Source organism: Cnephaeus nilssonii (genome assembly GCF_951640355.1).
Source record: "Cnephaeus nilssonii genome assembly, chromosome: 13".
Taxonomy (NCBI): domain Eukaryota; kingdom Metazoa; phylum Chordata; class Mammalia; order Chiroptera; family Vespertilionidae; genus Cnephaeus; species Cnephaeus nilssonii.
Genome location: NC_137084.1, coordinates 60924073 through 60941656, shown reverse-complemented (window position 1 = coordinate 60941656; position 17584 = coordinate 60924073). Strand labels below are relative to the sequence as shown.

The window sequence follows — 17584 nt, the reverse complement described above, 5'->3', positions numbered from 1 at the left end:
TTATGCTTGTCTTCTACTAAACTGTATATTTGTTCAGGCAGAAAAATGAGGGAAGAGTGGATTTTATTCTGAGGAAGAAGAATATTTAACATTTTTTCCCTGTGATATAACGTCAAATTGCTAAAAATATTTTTAAGGGTATGATTTTATAAAGAATTGTTTTTTAAAAACTTAGAAATGTGGTAGTTTTGGTGTGCACATTTTCCTGGGGAAATTTACAACCTGACTAGCCTTTCCTTTCCCTCCTCATTTCAGACATGTTGGCTTGCTTCGGATTAAAGGAAAGAAGATGAATATGCAGAAAATCCCTCTTTGCACAGTTCGGCAGTTTTTTATGGAGGATGTTGTTCTGGCTGATCATCCAGACATTTTTAATCCAGATAATCCTAAAGTAACCCAAGCCATACAAAACTTCTGTTTGGAGAAGGTAATTCTTCTTGGTAAAGGTCAATGAGATCTACTTTAAGAGATTATTTACATTGAATTAAATAATTCAGTAGAGGTTAAGTCATTATACAGGATAGGATAAAAGCAGGTTTACAGTTGTTTTTATGGAAAATAATATAATAACAAATAACACAAGAATAAACTGTTTCATGTACTAACAGCTGTAAACCTACTTTGCCCCACCCTGTATTTATTAGTCTCATGGAGCCTGTAAGGAACCACCTTTGTTCAATAAGTGAGTTTAATTGTATCAAAAATCTTTAAGTCTTCCAGATGGAGGAATGTTATATATAGTAGAAATTTTAATTAAGCCCCCCTCCCAATTCCTTTCCTCCTCAAAAACATATACATAATCATTTCTCTCTTTTTACCCTGATTTGATCATTTATTTTATTTATGAAAGCAGGCAGTGGCTTTGATTGGGAATGGGAGAATGTTATGTTAGATGAGGAAAACCTTAACCTCTCTAATAATCTGCATTAGGCATCCCTTTCACCCTAAAAGCTACCCCAAATAAAGTCTTAAAATGTGTTTGCTATGTACCTCACACCTCCCCTTTCATGCATTTGCCACCCCTAAACCTCTGCACAAATTCTAGAACCACTACTGAAATTGGTGAATGCACTTAATAATATGTAAGTTAACAGCTTAATATTCATTGCTGAAACTCCATTCTTATTCTGTGCTAACTCTTCTGCTTTGCATTTTATTCTCATAAAAAATCATATGAGGTAGTAATGATCCTATATAATAAAAGCCTAATATGCAAATCAACTGAATGGCAGAAAGACCGGTGGAATGACCGGTCTATATGACTCACACTGACCACCAGGGGGCAGACACTCAATGCAGGAGCTGCTCCCAGCCTGCAGGCCCCAGGCTGGCTAAGGTGCGTGCCAGAGGGGGCCCTCTGATCGCCCCGCGGGTCACCCCATAGATCAGCCCTGATTGCCAGCCAGGCCTAGGGACCCTACCCATGCACAAATTTTGTGCATTGGGCCTCTAGTGAAAATAATAATTATCACTGATATTCATTGCCTGCTTATATATTCTGGGCACCATTGACATTTTGCATTTAATCCACTCAACGATGCTGTGGATAGATTGTCCATCCACATTTTATAGAGAGGAACTGAACCTTAGATAAAGTAACGTGCCCAGTGTTGAAGCGTTACCAGCAACATGTAACTCACATAACTGAAAAGGTTAAGAGTATGCTGGTTTTAAGATGATTAGATCCAGAAACACAAATTAAGATTATGGGTTTCTCTATCTCTGTTTCCAGCCCCGTGCCACCCATTCTGATGGGTTCTGTCTTAAATTTCACTATAAGGAGGGTGTTTTCACATGGTGGCCCACAGACTTATACCTGAATCATTTCCCTTACTAGATCCAGATAAACCCCTGGCATTGGACTGAGGTCATGTGCTTGTTCCTAAACCAGATCTCTGAAGCCAGGGAGATGGAAAATGAATAAACTGGTCAGGCCTGAGTCAAGGAACCCAGGGTCTCTACTTGGGCACAACTGAAAATTTTTTAAAAATTATTATTATTTCTTAAAATACATTTTTATTAATTTCAGAGAGGAAGGGGGAGAGAGAGAGAGAGAGAGAGACAGAGAGACAGAGAGAGACAGAGAGAGACATCAGTGATGAGATAGAATCATTAATTAGCTGCCTCCTGCACACCTCCTACTGAGGGTCGAGCCTGCAACCCAGGCATGTGCCCTTGACCGGAATCGAACTTGAGCCAAACCAGCTAGGGTGGCACAACTGACATTTTAGATTGGGTAATGTTTTGTTGTAGGAAGTTGTTCTATGTATTGTAGGATTTTAAAAAATATGTATTTTTGTTGATTTTTAGAAAGAGAGGAAGGAGAGAGAGAGAAACATCTATTAGGCTGCCTCCTGCATGCTCCCTACAGGGGATCGAGCCAGAAACTTGGGCCTGTGCCCTGACCTGGAGTCGAACTGGCAACCTTTCGGTGCATGGGACGATGCTCAACCAACTTAGCCACACCAGCCAGGGTGCATTGTAGGATTTTAACAATATCCTGTCTGACCTCTACCCACTGGATGCCGGTAGTATCCCTCCCTCAAATCATGACAATATTTTTATTTTGAGATTGAAGAAATGCTTGAAAATGCTGAACGGGAACGTCTGGGGAATGTTGGACAGCCAGATAAGCCTCTTATACGACTGCGAGTAAGTCCTATTTTATTTTATTTTTTTTTTTGAGTAGCTTCTATTTTAGATAAATTGAACTTTATTGACTTTTCAGAAGATAGTATTGCAGAGTTTATTTCACTCTTTCGCACCTTTGCCCAGATGATCCTGCTGCGTGGAATGTGCTTCTCTCCTTCCATAATACTTCCTTCAACACTCACTTAAGCTTCCCGTCTTCATAGAAGCCTTTCTTGACCTCCCTTCAGATTCGATACTTCTTCCTTTGTGTCCTCAGTTTACTCTGTACACACTTTTTATAGCATCATTTCATTCTGCTTGCAGTTATTTATTTATGTGTTTGTCTTCCCAGTCAGCTTGTGAATTTTTTGATGACTATGTTTTATTCATGGCTGTACCCCTGACCCTCAGCCGAGTGCCTAGTACATTGTGAACACTCAATAAAGTTTGTGTAATGAACAAGCTTTGTGACTCCTAGGAGCAGAAAATCACAAATAAAGCTAGGCCAAAGTATAATTGTTAAAACGTCTGAAGAATATGGGGAAATCCAATAGCTTGAGCATTTCACATGTTTTATAATATGGAAGCTGTGGAGATGGTTTGGGTACCACAAACATAGTTGCTGTGGGAGAACCACATTTTTCTCTTTATCAGGGCAGAAGGTCCCATGTTTCTCATCTATGTCTGCCTGAAACTATTAGAATCAACAGACTGAAATAGAAAATTGGCATTCCTTTCCCTAAGCACAGCAAATTACTAATTCATTTGTGAAACAAAAGAACAAATAGTTCGTGTAAGTAATATTCCAAAAGTACATTGTATTAACCAGAGGCCCCTCATTAATTCATTGACTCAGTGGATCAATATTTATTGAATACATTCTGTCCTGCATGCTGGGAACACAGTGGTGATAACATAGGAGCTGTTGAACTTGTGGAGCTTATGGGAGGTGGAGCTGTGAGACACAGTAAACAGATAGCAAGTAAATGGACAAAAGTCGTTTTGTGCTGAGTGTGATGAAGATTCTAAGTGGTTAGGGAATAGTGTAGATAGGCTGGTGATGCGGCATAATGCTGGTTCCAGTGCATTACATTGAGCACAGCTAGTTTAGGAAAATGATTACAGTTGACCCTTGAACAAAGGATTTGAACTGCGTGGGTCCACTTATATATGGGTTTTTCAAGAAATACTGTTAACCTATTTTCCTTTTGATTTTCTTAATAATATTTTCTTTTCTCTAGCTTTATTGTAAGAATATAATATGTAATGGAGGGATGAGGACATATATGTAATACCTTAATCAATAAAGAAATTTAAAAAAGAAGAATATAATATGCACATAACATACAAAATATGTGTTAGCCAACTGTTCATGTTATCACTAAGTCTTCTGGACAACAGTAGGCTATAATTTGGGGGGAGTAAAAAGTTATATGTGAATTTTTGACTGTGTGGAGGGTCAGCACTCCTGACCCCCACTTTGTCAACTGCCTATCTCTTAGAAAGAAATGTAGTATTTTTCTTTGTAAAGGTCTTTGTACCACTATATACTTTTTAAAGAAGACCCAGCCTTGAGGGTGATTGTTAGCTTTAAGTAGATCCTGTGTTTTGAAGGGTAATCATTTCTCAAAGCTCACGGATTTGATTCTTTTTCTACATGGATTTTACCAGCATTTATTCTTGTCAAAGTGAGAGAATATACACCTAAGAGGAGAGACCCATTAATTAATGCATGTGGAACCAGCATTTCATTTTGGTGAAGAATTTTCTTTCTGTTTTGGAAATTTAAAATTTTGTTTAAAATTCCATCTCCTTTACAGATGGTACTTCTGGTGCCTAGGCTACAAATGTTTTCTTTTTTTTTAAATTATCCTCACTTGAGGATATGTTTTTATTGATTTTGGAGTGAGAGAAAGGTAGAGAGAGAGAGAGATAGACACACAGACATCGATGTGAGAGGGAAACTTTGATTGGTTGTCTTCCATACACACCCTGACTGGGCATCAAACCTGCAATCTTTTGGTGTATGGAATGACACTCCAACCAGCTGAGTCATCCAGTCAGGGCACTACTAGTGTTTTCATAGGCAGATGTAATTATTCCAACATTGTGAGAATTCTTGCTATATCTTGATTCCATCGAACAAAGTGTTTTGCATAAGTTTATAAACTTTAGAAGCTTAATTTTGCAGTTGAATAAATGGTACAACACTATCAGGATCCTTAAATGAAATGTAGAACATTAATTTATTAACTTAAAAGTATTGAGCATAAACCTAAATACTGAAATGACTTATTCTGTATTTCCAGGTGGACTATAGTGGAGGTTTTGAACCTTTCAATGTTCTTCGCTTTAGCCAGAAATTTGTGGATCGAATAGCTAATCCAAAAGATGTCATTCATTTTTTCAGGCGTAGAGAACAAAAGGAAAACAAAGGTATGCTAGTTATTTTTACAAATTAAAAAATGTTCTTATAGAGTTTATTGTAAATCAGTCTTTAATAAAAGACATAATAAATTGACGGTTGAATAATTAAATTTCTTCTAAAAATTAGATAGCAATATTTTAAAAATATGTTTTTGATTTTTAGACAGAAGGGGCAGGAAAGGGGTAGAGAGAGATAGAAACATTATGTGAGAGAAACATCTATAGGCTGCCTCCTGCATGCCCCCGAATGGGGATTGAGTCTACCATCCTGGCATGTGCCTGGACCAGGAATTGAACCAGCGACCTCTTGGATGTATGGGACAGTGCTCAACTGAACCACATTGGCTGGGCAATAGCAATTATTTTTAAACTTATGTGGATATCAAAAAGAAATGAAAGGCTTTTTCTACAGATATAGTTTTTTTTAAACAGTGCTGCTGAGTACCAACATATACAGACATTACAGATTTATTGCTCAAAATAAATATTATTTTTTATACATTATTCATGTTCAGAGAATATAGTCTCAAAGTTTGCATTATTAAGTATTTCAGCTTTAGGGTATACAGTGATTTAGGAAGACACCGGTCTTTTAAAATAGGAAGTGGCCCATAGTTTGATGTTTCTGATGACCAGGTAATTAGTTCCCATTAAATATTTTGTAAAAACTAATTGTCCTTAATTTAGCATTTATTGAAACAGGTCATCTGACTAAAATAGTTGACCCTTGAACAACACAAGTTTGAACTCCATAGGTTCATTCATATGTGGATTTTTTTCAGTGAATATGTACAATATTGTATATGTGCTTTCTTTTTCTTATGATTTTCTTAATGTATTTTCTCTAGTTTGCTTTATTGTAAGAATACAGTATATAATATATATAATATAGAAAATATGTATTAATTTGCTGTTTATATTATCAGTAAGATTTCCAGTCTACAATAGTAGGCTATTAGTAACATTTTTGGGGAGTTAAAAGTTACACACAGTTTTTAGCCCCAAATTATTCAAGGGGCAATTGTAGTGTTTCTTCATAATAAATATTATCATGTTAAATAGAGAGGCTGTTTTCCTTAGAGCTATTGAGTCAGAATTTTCATAGAAAAATATGGCCCATGTTTACAAGTAAGCTACCTAGGTTCTTATTAACTTGGATTTAATGGCCTTATATATTCAGTGTCAAATTGTGATAAAAATTGTGTATGCTGTTAATTTAACCTGAAATAGTTATGTAGATATTTAAATGGAGCTCATAGAATACTGTGTTTTTTTTTGGGGGGGGGGGGATCTGTATCAGATAATTATAATTTCATGCTGTGAATTTTAATTAATTACTTATTGATAGTGCTTTACTTTAATTGTTCATCCTTATTAATTTCTTGAAATTTCATAGGTGTAGCATTTGTAAGAACAGAATATAAAACTAGTTACTTGATTTATAGTCAGTTTTGTTCTAATTATTTTTTTTGTTTAACCATAAATTGCTCAAATGACCCCTTTGAATGTTTTATTGAAAGTATTTTTGTTATTTTGACCAACTCTACTACTTAAATACAGGTGTTACATTTTGTAAATTACTTTACCTGTCTGATGTCTATAGAATCAGCATAGTAACTGTGCCTATCTCTTAGGATTGTTACGAGGCTTAGTAGATATGCTGTGTGCGAATGATTTTAACATAGTGTCTGAGATAGTAAAATGTAGTAATCATGTTTATGTATATTAATTCTACTATCTTGAAATTCAAAAGAGATTTTTGTTCATTTTTCCTTACCACTTTGCAAGAGGCACACTGAGCTTTGTGCCTCTTTATCCTCTAGGCTGTTGCATATACTTTTTCCTCGGCCTAAAATAGATTTTCTTTTTGCTAAGTGAGCCTTACTCGTTTGGCAAGGCTTGATTCAAATGATAGCTGCATTGGATAGTGCACATTATTCTGAACCTTCTATAAGAAGAATTAATTTGTTTCTTCTCTGTGAGTCATATTCTCTGTTCTTACCTCTGTTGTAGCACTTACCACCTTGTATCATAATCATTTGTTCTCATGGGCAGGAATCCTATCTCTTTATCATTGCATTTTCAACTCCAGGTCCAGCACTTGCTATATAATTACTGTTTGTTTCCCTGACAAAGATCAGCAGCAGAGCAGATACTTCTGGACCCTATGCTTCCTGACTTCCTACCCAGTGCTCTTTTTATCCCTCACCTACTGTTTTTTGAGGCAGCCAACCAGCTGAGGAATGCAGCAGAAGTGCTTTAAACATACATCTTATTTATCTCACAGAATACTAAAAAGATATTTACTTCAGAGCTGAGATTTAATTAAATTAATATTTTTAGTTTTATCAAAGGGCATTCTAAAGTGAACTCGGCTTTTTCTGTTTTGTTTTGAACTGCACGTAGTGGTGACTGTTCGTAGAGTTCCGAGCTACTGCCTTGGCTCATCCCAAGGCACTGGCAGTGTTACCCACAGCTGCTTCAGTGTTATCAGTGCAGATGTCACTGTAATGGAAAAAATAAATAACATCTTAGTATTATTATTGAGGTAGTTTTTACCTTGAGCGACCCTTGAAATGGTTTAGGGACCCCCAGAGGTCTGTGGACCACCGTGTGAGAATTGCAAGAAATATACTACTTGGAGATTCAGAAAACAAATACAGACTTTAGGGAAAAGACTGTGGCTTTTTATCCCTCTTTATGAATGCCATGGGTTTTTTTTTGCAAGCTGACAGATGATAACATTTGGCCATACCTCCCCTACTGACAGCAACCGCAGTGAGTTTGGGTACTGTGCGTTATAACAGAAGCTGCTCCTTTTTCAAGAACTTCTTTCTTCTAGGAGAAGAGATCAACTTTGGGAAGTTCATTACAAAACCTTCGGAAGGAACAACTCTAAGGGTAGAAGACCTCGTAAAACAGTATTTTCAAACCGCAGAGAAGGTAATTTCTTAATTACAGTTCACGATTTGAATAATGGCTCTTATGACAGATTTTTACTTAGGATATGTATAATTGATTGTTGAAATAAAAGGGATCCTCAAAATGTTTTCAAGAAGTAAGTATGGTGGCAATTAATTGCATTTATTTATAGCTACTATACACCAAAAAAAATTACATGCTTAATGTTATTAATATTATTATTATTGTAGCTATTGTTGGTGTTGTTATCCTCTTACTTTTTATTGCTACTGCATAAGTCTGATCCAGGATTTACTTTTCTTGCACCTGGATATAATTTCAGAACTACATTATTATTATTAAATTTATCTTTATTATTGAATGTATTATAGATGTCCCCTTTTCCTCCCCATTAATCCCCTCTATGCTGCACCTACTCCCTGAACCCCCCCCCCCCCCGCCCCCAGGCCTTCACCACACTATTTTCTGTGTCCATAGGTTATGCATATATGCATATAAGTTCTTTGGTTAATCTCTCCCCACCCACTTACCCACCCCTGCCTTCCCTTTTAGATTCGCCATTCAGTCTGTTCCATTCTTCTGTGTCTCTGGGTCTGTTTTGTTCATCATTTTATTTTGTTCATTAGATTCCACATATGAGTGAGATCATATGTGATACTTGTCTTTCTCTAACTGGCTTATTTCACTTAGCATAATACTCTCTAGGTCTCTCCATGCTCTCTCAAAGGGTAAGAGAGCCTTTTTTACAGCTGCATAGTATTCCATGGTGTAAATGTACCACAGCTTTTTGTACCCACTCAACTACTGATGGGTACTGGGCTGTTTCCAGATCTTAGCTATTGTAAATTGCTAATTACATTACATTATTAATATAGGAATCACATTATTAACATAGCTACCACATTGTGAAGCTACGAAGCTACTTTTTTATTTTTTACCTTAGTACTTGAGTTCTGACTAAGAAAGAATTCAGAGACAAGCCTGAAATTATAAGAGAAAGTTTATTTAGAAAGTCACAGAGGTAGAAGAAGTGAACAGTAGAAGAAATGGGTTCAGAAAACAAGTTATAGAGGCAAAAGAAGGGTTCTTGGAGCTTAGGAAAGAGAGAGGCAAGGAAAACATTCCTGGGGGAGGGGTTGGAGAAAGATGTCGGCGTGTTTTATAAAGAGAGCTGCCAAAGCTATTTTTAAGCCATAAGTATATGCCACTTTAAGATCCTCCAGTTGTATTAGTTTCCTGTTGCTGCTGAAACAAATTTTTACAAACCTAGTGGTTTAAAACAGCACAGGTTGCCCTGACCGGTTTGGCTCAATGGATAGAGCGTCGGCCTGCGGATTGAAGGGTCCCAGGTTCGATTCCTGTCAAGGGCATGTACCTTGGTTGCGGGCACATCCCCAGTCGGGGGGTGCAGGAGGCAGCTGATCGATGTTTCTCTCTCATCGATGTTTCTAACTCTCTATCCCTCTCCCTTCCTCTCTGTAAAAAATCAATAAAATATATTTTAAAAAAATAAATAAAACAGCACAGGTTAATTATCTTATAACTAGAAGCCCGATGCACGAAATTCGTGCACGGCTGGGGGTTGTCCCTCAGCCCAGCCTGTACCCTCTCCAATCTGGGACTCCTGGAGGGATGTCCGACTGCCCGTTTAGGCCCGATCCGGGCAGTTGGACATCTCTCTCACAATCCAGGACTGCTGGCTCCCAACTGCTTGCCTGCCTGCCTTCCTGATTGCCCCTAACCGCTTCTGCCTGCCAGCCTGATCACCCCCTAACCACTCCGCTGCCAGCCTGGTTGATGCTTAACTGCTCCCCCTGCCAGCCTGTTTGCCCCCAACTTCCCTCCTCTGCCAGCCTGGTCACCCCTAACTGCCCTCTCCTGCAGGGTTGATCACCTCCAGCTGCCCTCCCTTGCAAGCCTGGTCCCTCACAACTGCCCTCTCCTGCTGGCCATCTTGTGGTGGCCATCTTGTGTCCACATGGGGCAGGATCTTTGACCACATGGGGGCAGCTATATTGTGTGTTGCAGTGATGATCAATCTGTATATTACTCTTCTATTAGATAGGATAGAGGCCTGGTGCACGGGTGAGGGCCAGCTGGTTTGCCCTGAAGGGTGTCACAGATAAGGGTGGGGGTTCCCTTGGGGTGTGGGGCGGCCTGAGCAAGGGGCCTGTGGTGGTTTGCAGGCCGGCCACGCCCCCTGGCAACCCAAGCAGAGGCTCTGGTATCTGGAATTTATTTTCCTTCTACAATTGAAACTTTGTAGCCTGGAGCAGAGCCAAGCCTGGGCCTCCGGCAGCCATTTCTGTGGCAGTTAATTCACCTTCTACAATTGAAACTTTGTAGCCTTAAGCAGGTGAGCCCTGCCAGGGTGTGCGGAAAGCTTTGCTTCCCCTGTTGCCGCCGGCAACCCTGGCCTGCTCTCTCAAGCTCCATTCTGCCGCCATTTGTTTGAATTTGTTTACCTTCTATAATTGAAACTTTGTAGCTTGAGTGGAGGCTTAGGCCTGCAACAGCTATGGAAAGCTTGGCTTCCTCTGTTACCTGGGAAACCTTGCTCTCTGTGGCTGTAGCCATCTTGGATTGGGGTTAATTTGCATATTTGCCCTGATTGGCTGGTGGGCGTGGCTTGGCTGGTGGGAGTGGCTTATGTTGTGGAGTGATGGTTAATTTGCATATTACCATTTTATTAGAGAGGATTCTATGGGTCAGAAATCTGACATTGGTCTCACTGGAGTCAAATTGAGATATCAGCAGGGCTGTGTTCCTTCTGGAGGCTCCAGGGTAGAATTCATTTCCTTTTTCAGCTTCTAGAGGTGCTTACATTTTGTGGCTCCTGGGCTGCTGCTTCCATCTTCACAGCCAGCAATGTTGTATCTCTCTGGCCATTTTCTCCCAGTTACATCTCTCTCTGACTCCCTCTTCCACTTTAAGGATATTCATAATAACATTGGGCTTACCTCAATACTCTCTTATAAACTGATTTAGCAACCTTAGTTCCATCTGTAACCTTAGTTCTCCTTTGCCATATTACGTATTCACAGGTCCCAGAGATTAGGATATGGACATCTTTAGGGTTAACACACTGGTTAACATAATCACTTAATCATTAGCTGCCACTTCTGGTCTCTGTATTCCAGCCAGTCCAGCCTCTGCATGTTCACCTGCCTTGTTTTCACTTTGCTTTTTCTGACTCCTAATATTTATCAGTTGGCTTAATTGCTGTCCATTGTTTTGTTTTCCCTTCAATAACTAGATAACTTGTCTTTTTCCCTGGAAACATTATTCTTGCATTTTCCTTTCTCATTTAGAATTATTTTGAAAGGGATGGGTACTATTTTCTGCATCCAGTGATTTGTATCTCTCTTACAGAATGTTCAGCTCTCACTTCTAACAGAAAGGGGGATGGGTGAAGCAGTACAAGAATTTGTGGACAAGGAAGAGAAAGATGCCATAGAGGAATTAGTGAAATACCAGTTAGAAAAAACACAGCGATTTCTTAAAGAACGTCATATTGATGCCCTAGAAGATAAAATTGATGAAGAGGTGAGTAACTGATTTGGGGGGATAAGTCTACTTAGATAGTCTCTCCTTAAGAGTAGCTCTTGAGTTTCATTCTAGTAAACCGGTCATTATTTACTCTAATTTGTTTAGTTTTTTTTTTTTTTTAATTAAATTTTATTGGAGTGACATTAGTCATCATGGGTATATAGGTTTCATGTGTGGATTACTAATTTACAAAATCTGTATATAGGACAATGTGCCCACCACCCAAAAATCAAATCTTCCTGTCAACTCATATTAGTACCCTTCTCCTCCCCGGGCAATCACCACACTGTTGTTTGTGTTCATAAGTTTCAGTTTTATATTCCACATATGAGTGAAATCATATAGTTCTTAGCTTTTTCTGTCTGACTTATTTCACTTCACATAATATTCGCAAGGTCCATCCATGTTGTTGTAAATGACGCTATTTCATCCTTTCTTATGGCTGAGTAGTACTCCAGTGTGTATATATACCACATCTTCTTTATCCAGTTCTCTATCACAGGGCACTTTGGCTGTTTCCAAGTCTTGGCCAACGTGAATAATGCTGAAATGAACATAGGGTGCACATATCTTTGTGTATAAATGATTTCAAATTTTTCGGGTATATAAGCAGGAGTGGGTTTGTTGGGTCATATGGTAGCTCTATTTTTAATTTTTTGAGGAATCACCAGACAGCTTTCCATAGTGGTTGTACCAGTCTACATTCCCACCAGCCGTGAATGATGGTTCCCTTTTTTCCACAACCTCTCCAACACTTGTTGTTGCTTGTCTTGTTGATAATGGCCACTCTAACTGGTGTAAGGTGGTATCTGATTGTAGTTTTAATTTGCATTTCCCTAATTGCCAGTGAGGTTGAACATCTTTTCATATATCAATTGGCTGTTAGTATGTCTTCTTGGGAGAGGTGTATTTTCATATCCTCTGCCCACTTTCTGATTGGATTGTTTATTTGTTTGGTGTTGAGTTTTAAGAGTTCTTTATATGTTTTGGAAATTAAACCTTTGTCAGAGCTACTGTTTGCAAATATCATCTCCCATCTGGTTTGCTGCCTGTTTGTTTTGTTGTCCGTTTCTTTTGCTGTGCAGAAGCTCTTCAATTTGATAGTCTCATTCATTTATTTTTGCCTTTACCTCCCTTGCCTTTGGGGTCAAGTCCATAAAATATTCTCTATCACCCAGGTCCATAAGTTTGGCATCTATATATTTTTTTATGTGACTTATAGTTTTGGGTCATTGTTTTAAGTTTTTTATTTATTTTGAGTTGATATTTGTACATGGGGACAAACTGCAATCCAGTTTCATTCGTTTGCAGGTGGCTTTCCAGTTTTCCCAGCACCATTTATTGAAAAGACTATCTTTACTCCAGTGTGCATTTCCGACTCCTTTGTCGAAAAATTATCTGTCCATATACATGTGGTTTTATAGCTGGGCTATCTATTCTGTTCTATTGATCTGTGTATCTGTTTCTCTGCCAATACCATGCTGTTTTGATTATTGTAGCTCTGTAGTATATTTTGAAGTCACATCCTAACACATTCTACGAGGCCAGTATAACCCTGATACCAAAACCTGGCAAAGATAACACAAAAAAGGAAAACTACAGACCAGTATCCCTGATGAATACAGATGTAAAAATCCTAAGCAAAATACTAGCTAATCGAATACAACAGCACACCCAAAAAATAATACATCCTGATCAAATGGGATTCATTCCAGGGGCACAAGGATGGTGCAACATTCTCAAATCAATCAACGGAATACACCACATTAAACAAAAGAAAGGATAAAAATAATATGATCTTGTCAATAGAAGCAGAAAAAACATTTGATAAAATACAACATCCATTTATGATTAAAATGCTCAATAAAAGAATAGAAGGAAAGTACCTCAACATAATAAAGGCCATTATATGATAAACCCTCAGCCAATATCATACTTAATGGTAAAAAACTGAAAACTTTTCCCTTAAGATCAAGAACAAGACAAGGATGTCCACTCCCACCACTCTTGTTCAACATAGTACTGGAATTTCCCGCCAGAGCAATAAGGTAATAGAAAGAAATAAAAGGCATCCAAATAGGGAAGGAAGAAGTCAAACTGTCACTTTTTGTGGATGACATGATGCTGTATATAGAAAACCCTAAAGACTGTACCAAAAAACTACTAGAAACGATAAACAAGTACAGTCAAGTTGCAGGATACAAAATCAATGTGCAAAAATCCATTGCCTCCCTGTATACCAATAACAAAACTTCAGGAAATGGAGAAAACAATTTCTTTGCAATCGCAACCAAAAGAATAAAATACCTAAGAATAAACTTAACAATGTGAAAGACCTATATACTGAAAATTGCAAAACATTGTTAAAAGAGATTGAAAAAGATACAATGAAATGGAAAAATATCCCGTGTTCATGGATTGGAAGAATCAAATAGTTAAAATGGCCATTTTACCCAAAGCAATATACAGATTTAATGCAATCCTCACCAAAATGCCAATGTCATTTTTTAAAGAAATATAAGAAACCATCAGATTTATATGGAACCACAAAGACCCAAAATAGCCAAAGCAATCCTGAAAAAAAAAAAAAAAAAAAAAAAAAAAGAATGATGCTGGAGGTATCACGCTACTTGTTTAGTTTTTTTATCTTTCAAATTGAGATCATAAAATGAGATTTAAATTAGAAAATGTATAATAAGTATGTAGAACAGTCTTAAATATGATTGCTATCCAATAAATGTTAGTTTGGTTCCCCATGGATTGTATCTTCTCTTGAAGATCATGAAATGCTTTTAATTGAACTTTGTAAGGTGCAAATTTTCTACTCATTTTAATTATTTAGTAGTTTGAGATTTTCAATTTAATTTAGAAAATGCATTCTTATTTTCAAAAAAATTTTAACAGCTGTATTGAGATGTAATTAATATCTAAAATTCACTCATAAAAGTATATAATTCAATGACTTTATTAAAGAAAATGCATTCTTCTAAGCATAAATACAGTGAAAGAATCACAGGAAAAATGCATATAATTTGGCTACATAAAAATTTTAAATGTTTGCATGTCAAATTGTAAATAAAAACAATTAGAAGGTATTGACATGGAGAAAATATTTGTATGTGGGCAGAAAGAGAGTTAATATTGTTATATAATATTATAGTGTTCTGATAAATCTTAAGAAACATATTAAACATTTCAATAGAATAATGATAAAAGGACATGAACAGATGGTTCACAAAATAAAATGGTGTTTATCTAAGATAATCAAAGAAACTCAAATTAAATATGCAATTGACCTTTGAACAACATGGGGGTTAGTGCTGACCCCCTTAGGGTCAAAATTCCATGTATAACTTTTGACCCAGAAACTTAACTACAGTTGTCCCTGGGTATCTGTGGGGGATTGGTCCCAGAATCAAAATATGCAGATGGTCAAATATTTTATGTAAGATGGTATAGAACATTGCATCCAGTAGACCCTCTATTATTGGTTGAATCCACAGTGTGAAACCTGGGATATAGTGGGTCTACTATATTTATTGAAAAAAATCCTAATATAAGTGGACCTGCACAGTTCAAACCACATGTCCAAGGATTGACTGTTTTTTATTGGTCAAAGTGGCAACAACTTGAGAAAAAATATTTAGTGTGCTGCTGATGAGAGAACGGAGTTTGAACAGTTTCCCTGAGACACAGTTTGATAGTGTTTGACCCTTTCACTCAGCTCTGGGGAATTTTTCTAAGATAATGGTGAGGTAGAGATTGGTGTACCGAGTCACTCATTTTAGTGTTATCTGCTGTTATTTCTTTCAACAAACAAATCTGGATGCTATTTCCCTTTACTATATTTTTTGGTTCCTCTTTACAGCAAAATTGCTTCAAGGATTTTTCTATATATTCTGCCCTGATTATTCTCCCTCCTTTTCTTCTTAAACCCATCTTAAACTTCATTATTCCACTGGAACTGCTCTTGTCATGGTCACTGGTGATCTCTGTTGCAAAGTCCCCTAGCATTTCTCCACCTTAAATTTCACTGACCTCTTCCTAAACCTTTTTCATTGATTTTTAGGACTCCATGCTCTTCTGGTTTTCTTTCTTCCTCCTTGTCTGTGTATTCTCAGTCTGTGTTGTTGATTCCTCTTGTCTCCAGCCTTTAAAGATGGAATCCCTAGAACTCAGTCCTTGGACTCTTTGCTATCTACACATTCTTTTTTGTAATCTCCAGCTTCCTGGCTTTCAATACCATCTGTTTGTTCAGTGGTGACTTTCAAAGTCTAGCCAAAATCTTTCCTCTCAACTCTTCTATAGCAACAGCCTACTGGTTATTTCCACTGGAATGCTTAATAGACATCCCAAACTTTCTTTTTTTTAATCCTCACTCGAGGATATTTTTCCATTGATTTTTAGAGAGAGTAGAAGAGACAGGGAAAGTTAGAGAGAAATATCGATGTGAGAGAAACACATCAATGGGTTGCCTCCTGCATTAGCCCCGACCTGGGAGACCTAGGAGGAGCCTGCAACCGAGGTAAGTGCCCTTGACCATAATTGAACCCGAGACCCTTGGCTCCATAGGCTGATGCTCTGTCCGCTGAGCCAACCGACTAGGGTGACATCTCAAACTTTTAACATTCCCCTCATAATTGCTAATTCTCAGCCACTACTCTCTGTAGTGTTCTAACAGAAGCATCATTCTTTCATTGCTCAGACCAAAATCCTTGAAGTCATCCTTGACTCCTCTCTTTCTGGACCTGTCTCCGGTCTGTAAATTCTTTTGGCTCTACCTTGAGAATATATACAGCATGTGACGACTACCTACATTCATCACTGCCAGTGGGCCAAGGCATTGCCATTTCTCAGCTAGATTATTCCAGTAGCCTCCAAGCTGGTCTCCTTAGTTTCTACCCTTGCCCTGTCTCCACCCCCTATTCTGTCCTTAATTCAGCTGTGGGTAATCCTAACATATTTCAGATGAAGTCATTCCTGCCTTTAAAAAAGTTCTTCCAGTTTCTTGTAAAAGGCCTTATTCAGTCTGGTGTTCTGTTACTTCTTTATCTTCATATCTGTTCCAGCTACAGCAACCTTCTCACTATTTCTTAAACATACCAGTCATGCTTCCGCTCCAGTGTCTTTGCATATATTCTTTTGAATGGAGTGATTTTCTCCAGTTATTTGCAAGATTCATTCCCTGCCTTTTAAAATCTTTGCTCATACATTACCTTCCTGGTGAGGCCTTTCATGATCATCCTATTCAAATTTTACCCCAGTCCCTCTTTATTTTTATTTTTCTCTGAGCACTTACCACGTTTTGCAGAGATTTCACAGGTTCGGATATTTGAGAAGACTCACAAGACTCCACTGAGCATACTCAAGGTTTTATTTAAAGGCAAAGGGTAGCCCGGCTGGTGTGGCTGGTGATTGAGCACCCAGAAACCAATAGGTCACCAGTTTGATTCCTGGTCAGGACACATGCCCAGGTTCAGGCTTGATCCCCAGTAGGGGGTATGCAGGAGGCAGCTGATAGATGAAGTTTCTTTCTCATCGATGTTTCTATCTCTCTATCCCCTTCCCCTCCTCTCTCTCTAAAAATCAGTAAGAACATTTAAAAAAAAAAAAAAGGCAAAGGATATAGTACAGGAAGAAAAAGAGTATAGGGACTCATTAAGGATCCTATTTGCATATAGTGTGTCCTGGATTGAAAACCAAAATCTGTGTAGAATTTCCAAAGGGGTGTTTCATGCCCCTCTGGTCACAGAATCAAGTAATGGTGTCTAACTGGTTGTGTAGATTGAACAAAACTGGTCTTAGAATTGCCAGAGGCTCCTCAGAGATAAAAATAGAGCTCTCCCAGCTCTAGGTTTAAATTAACTGGATCCTACATGCCTTCTAACATACAGTATAACTTCTTATTTTGTATATTGACTACCCTTCCTCACTCACACACACACACCAGATTGTAAGCTCCAGGAGGGCCGAATTTTTTACTATTTTGTTCAGTATTATATTCTCAATTTCTTCCATGCACTTGTGCAGACTAGGTGCTTAGTAAATACGAGCT

General features: G+C 37.9%; 1 protein-coding gene across 2 annotated transcripts in view; it reads left to right on the top strand.

Annotated features, from left to right (window-relative positions):
* Positions 1-17584, top strand: part of MRE11 (MRE11 homolog, double strand break repair nuclease) — a 79084-nt gene that overhangs the window by 23455 nt on the left and 38045 nt on the right. For both annotated transcript variants that reach the window (XM_079787937.1, XM_079787938.1), the window contains 5 exons: positions 256-427; positions 2572-2652; positions 4941-5067; positions 7901-8001; positions 11353-11526. In XM_079787937.1, the coding sequence (XP_079644063.1) occupies positions 256-427; positions 2572-2652; positions 4941-5067; positions 7901-8001; positions 11353-11526 (655 nt within the window). The remainder of the gene's footprint in view (positions 1-255; positions 428-2571; positions 2653-4940; positions 5068-7900; positions 8002-11352; positions 11527-17584) is intronic.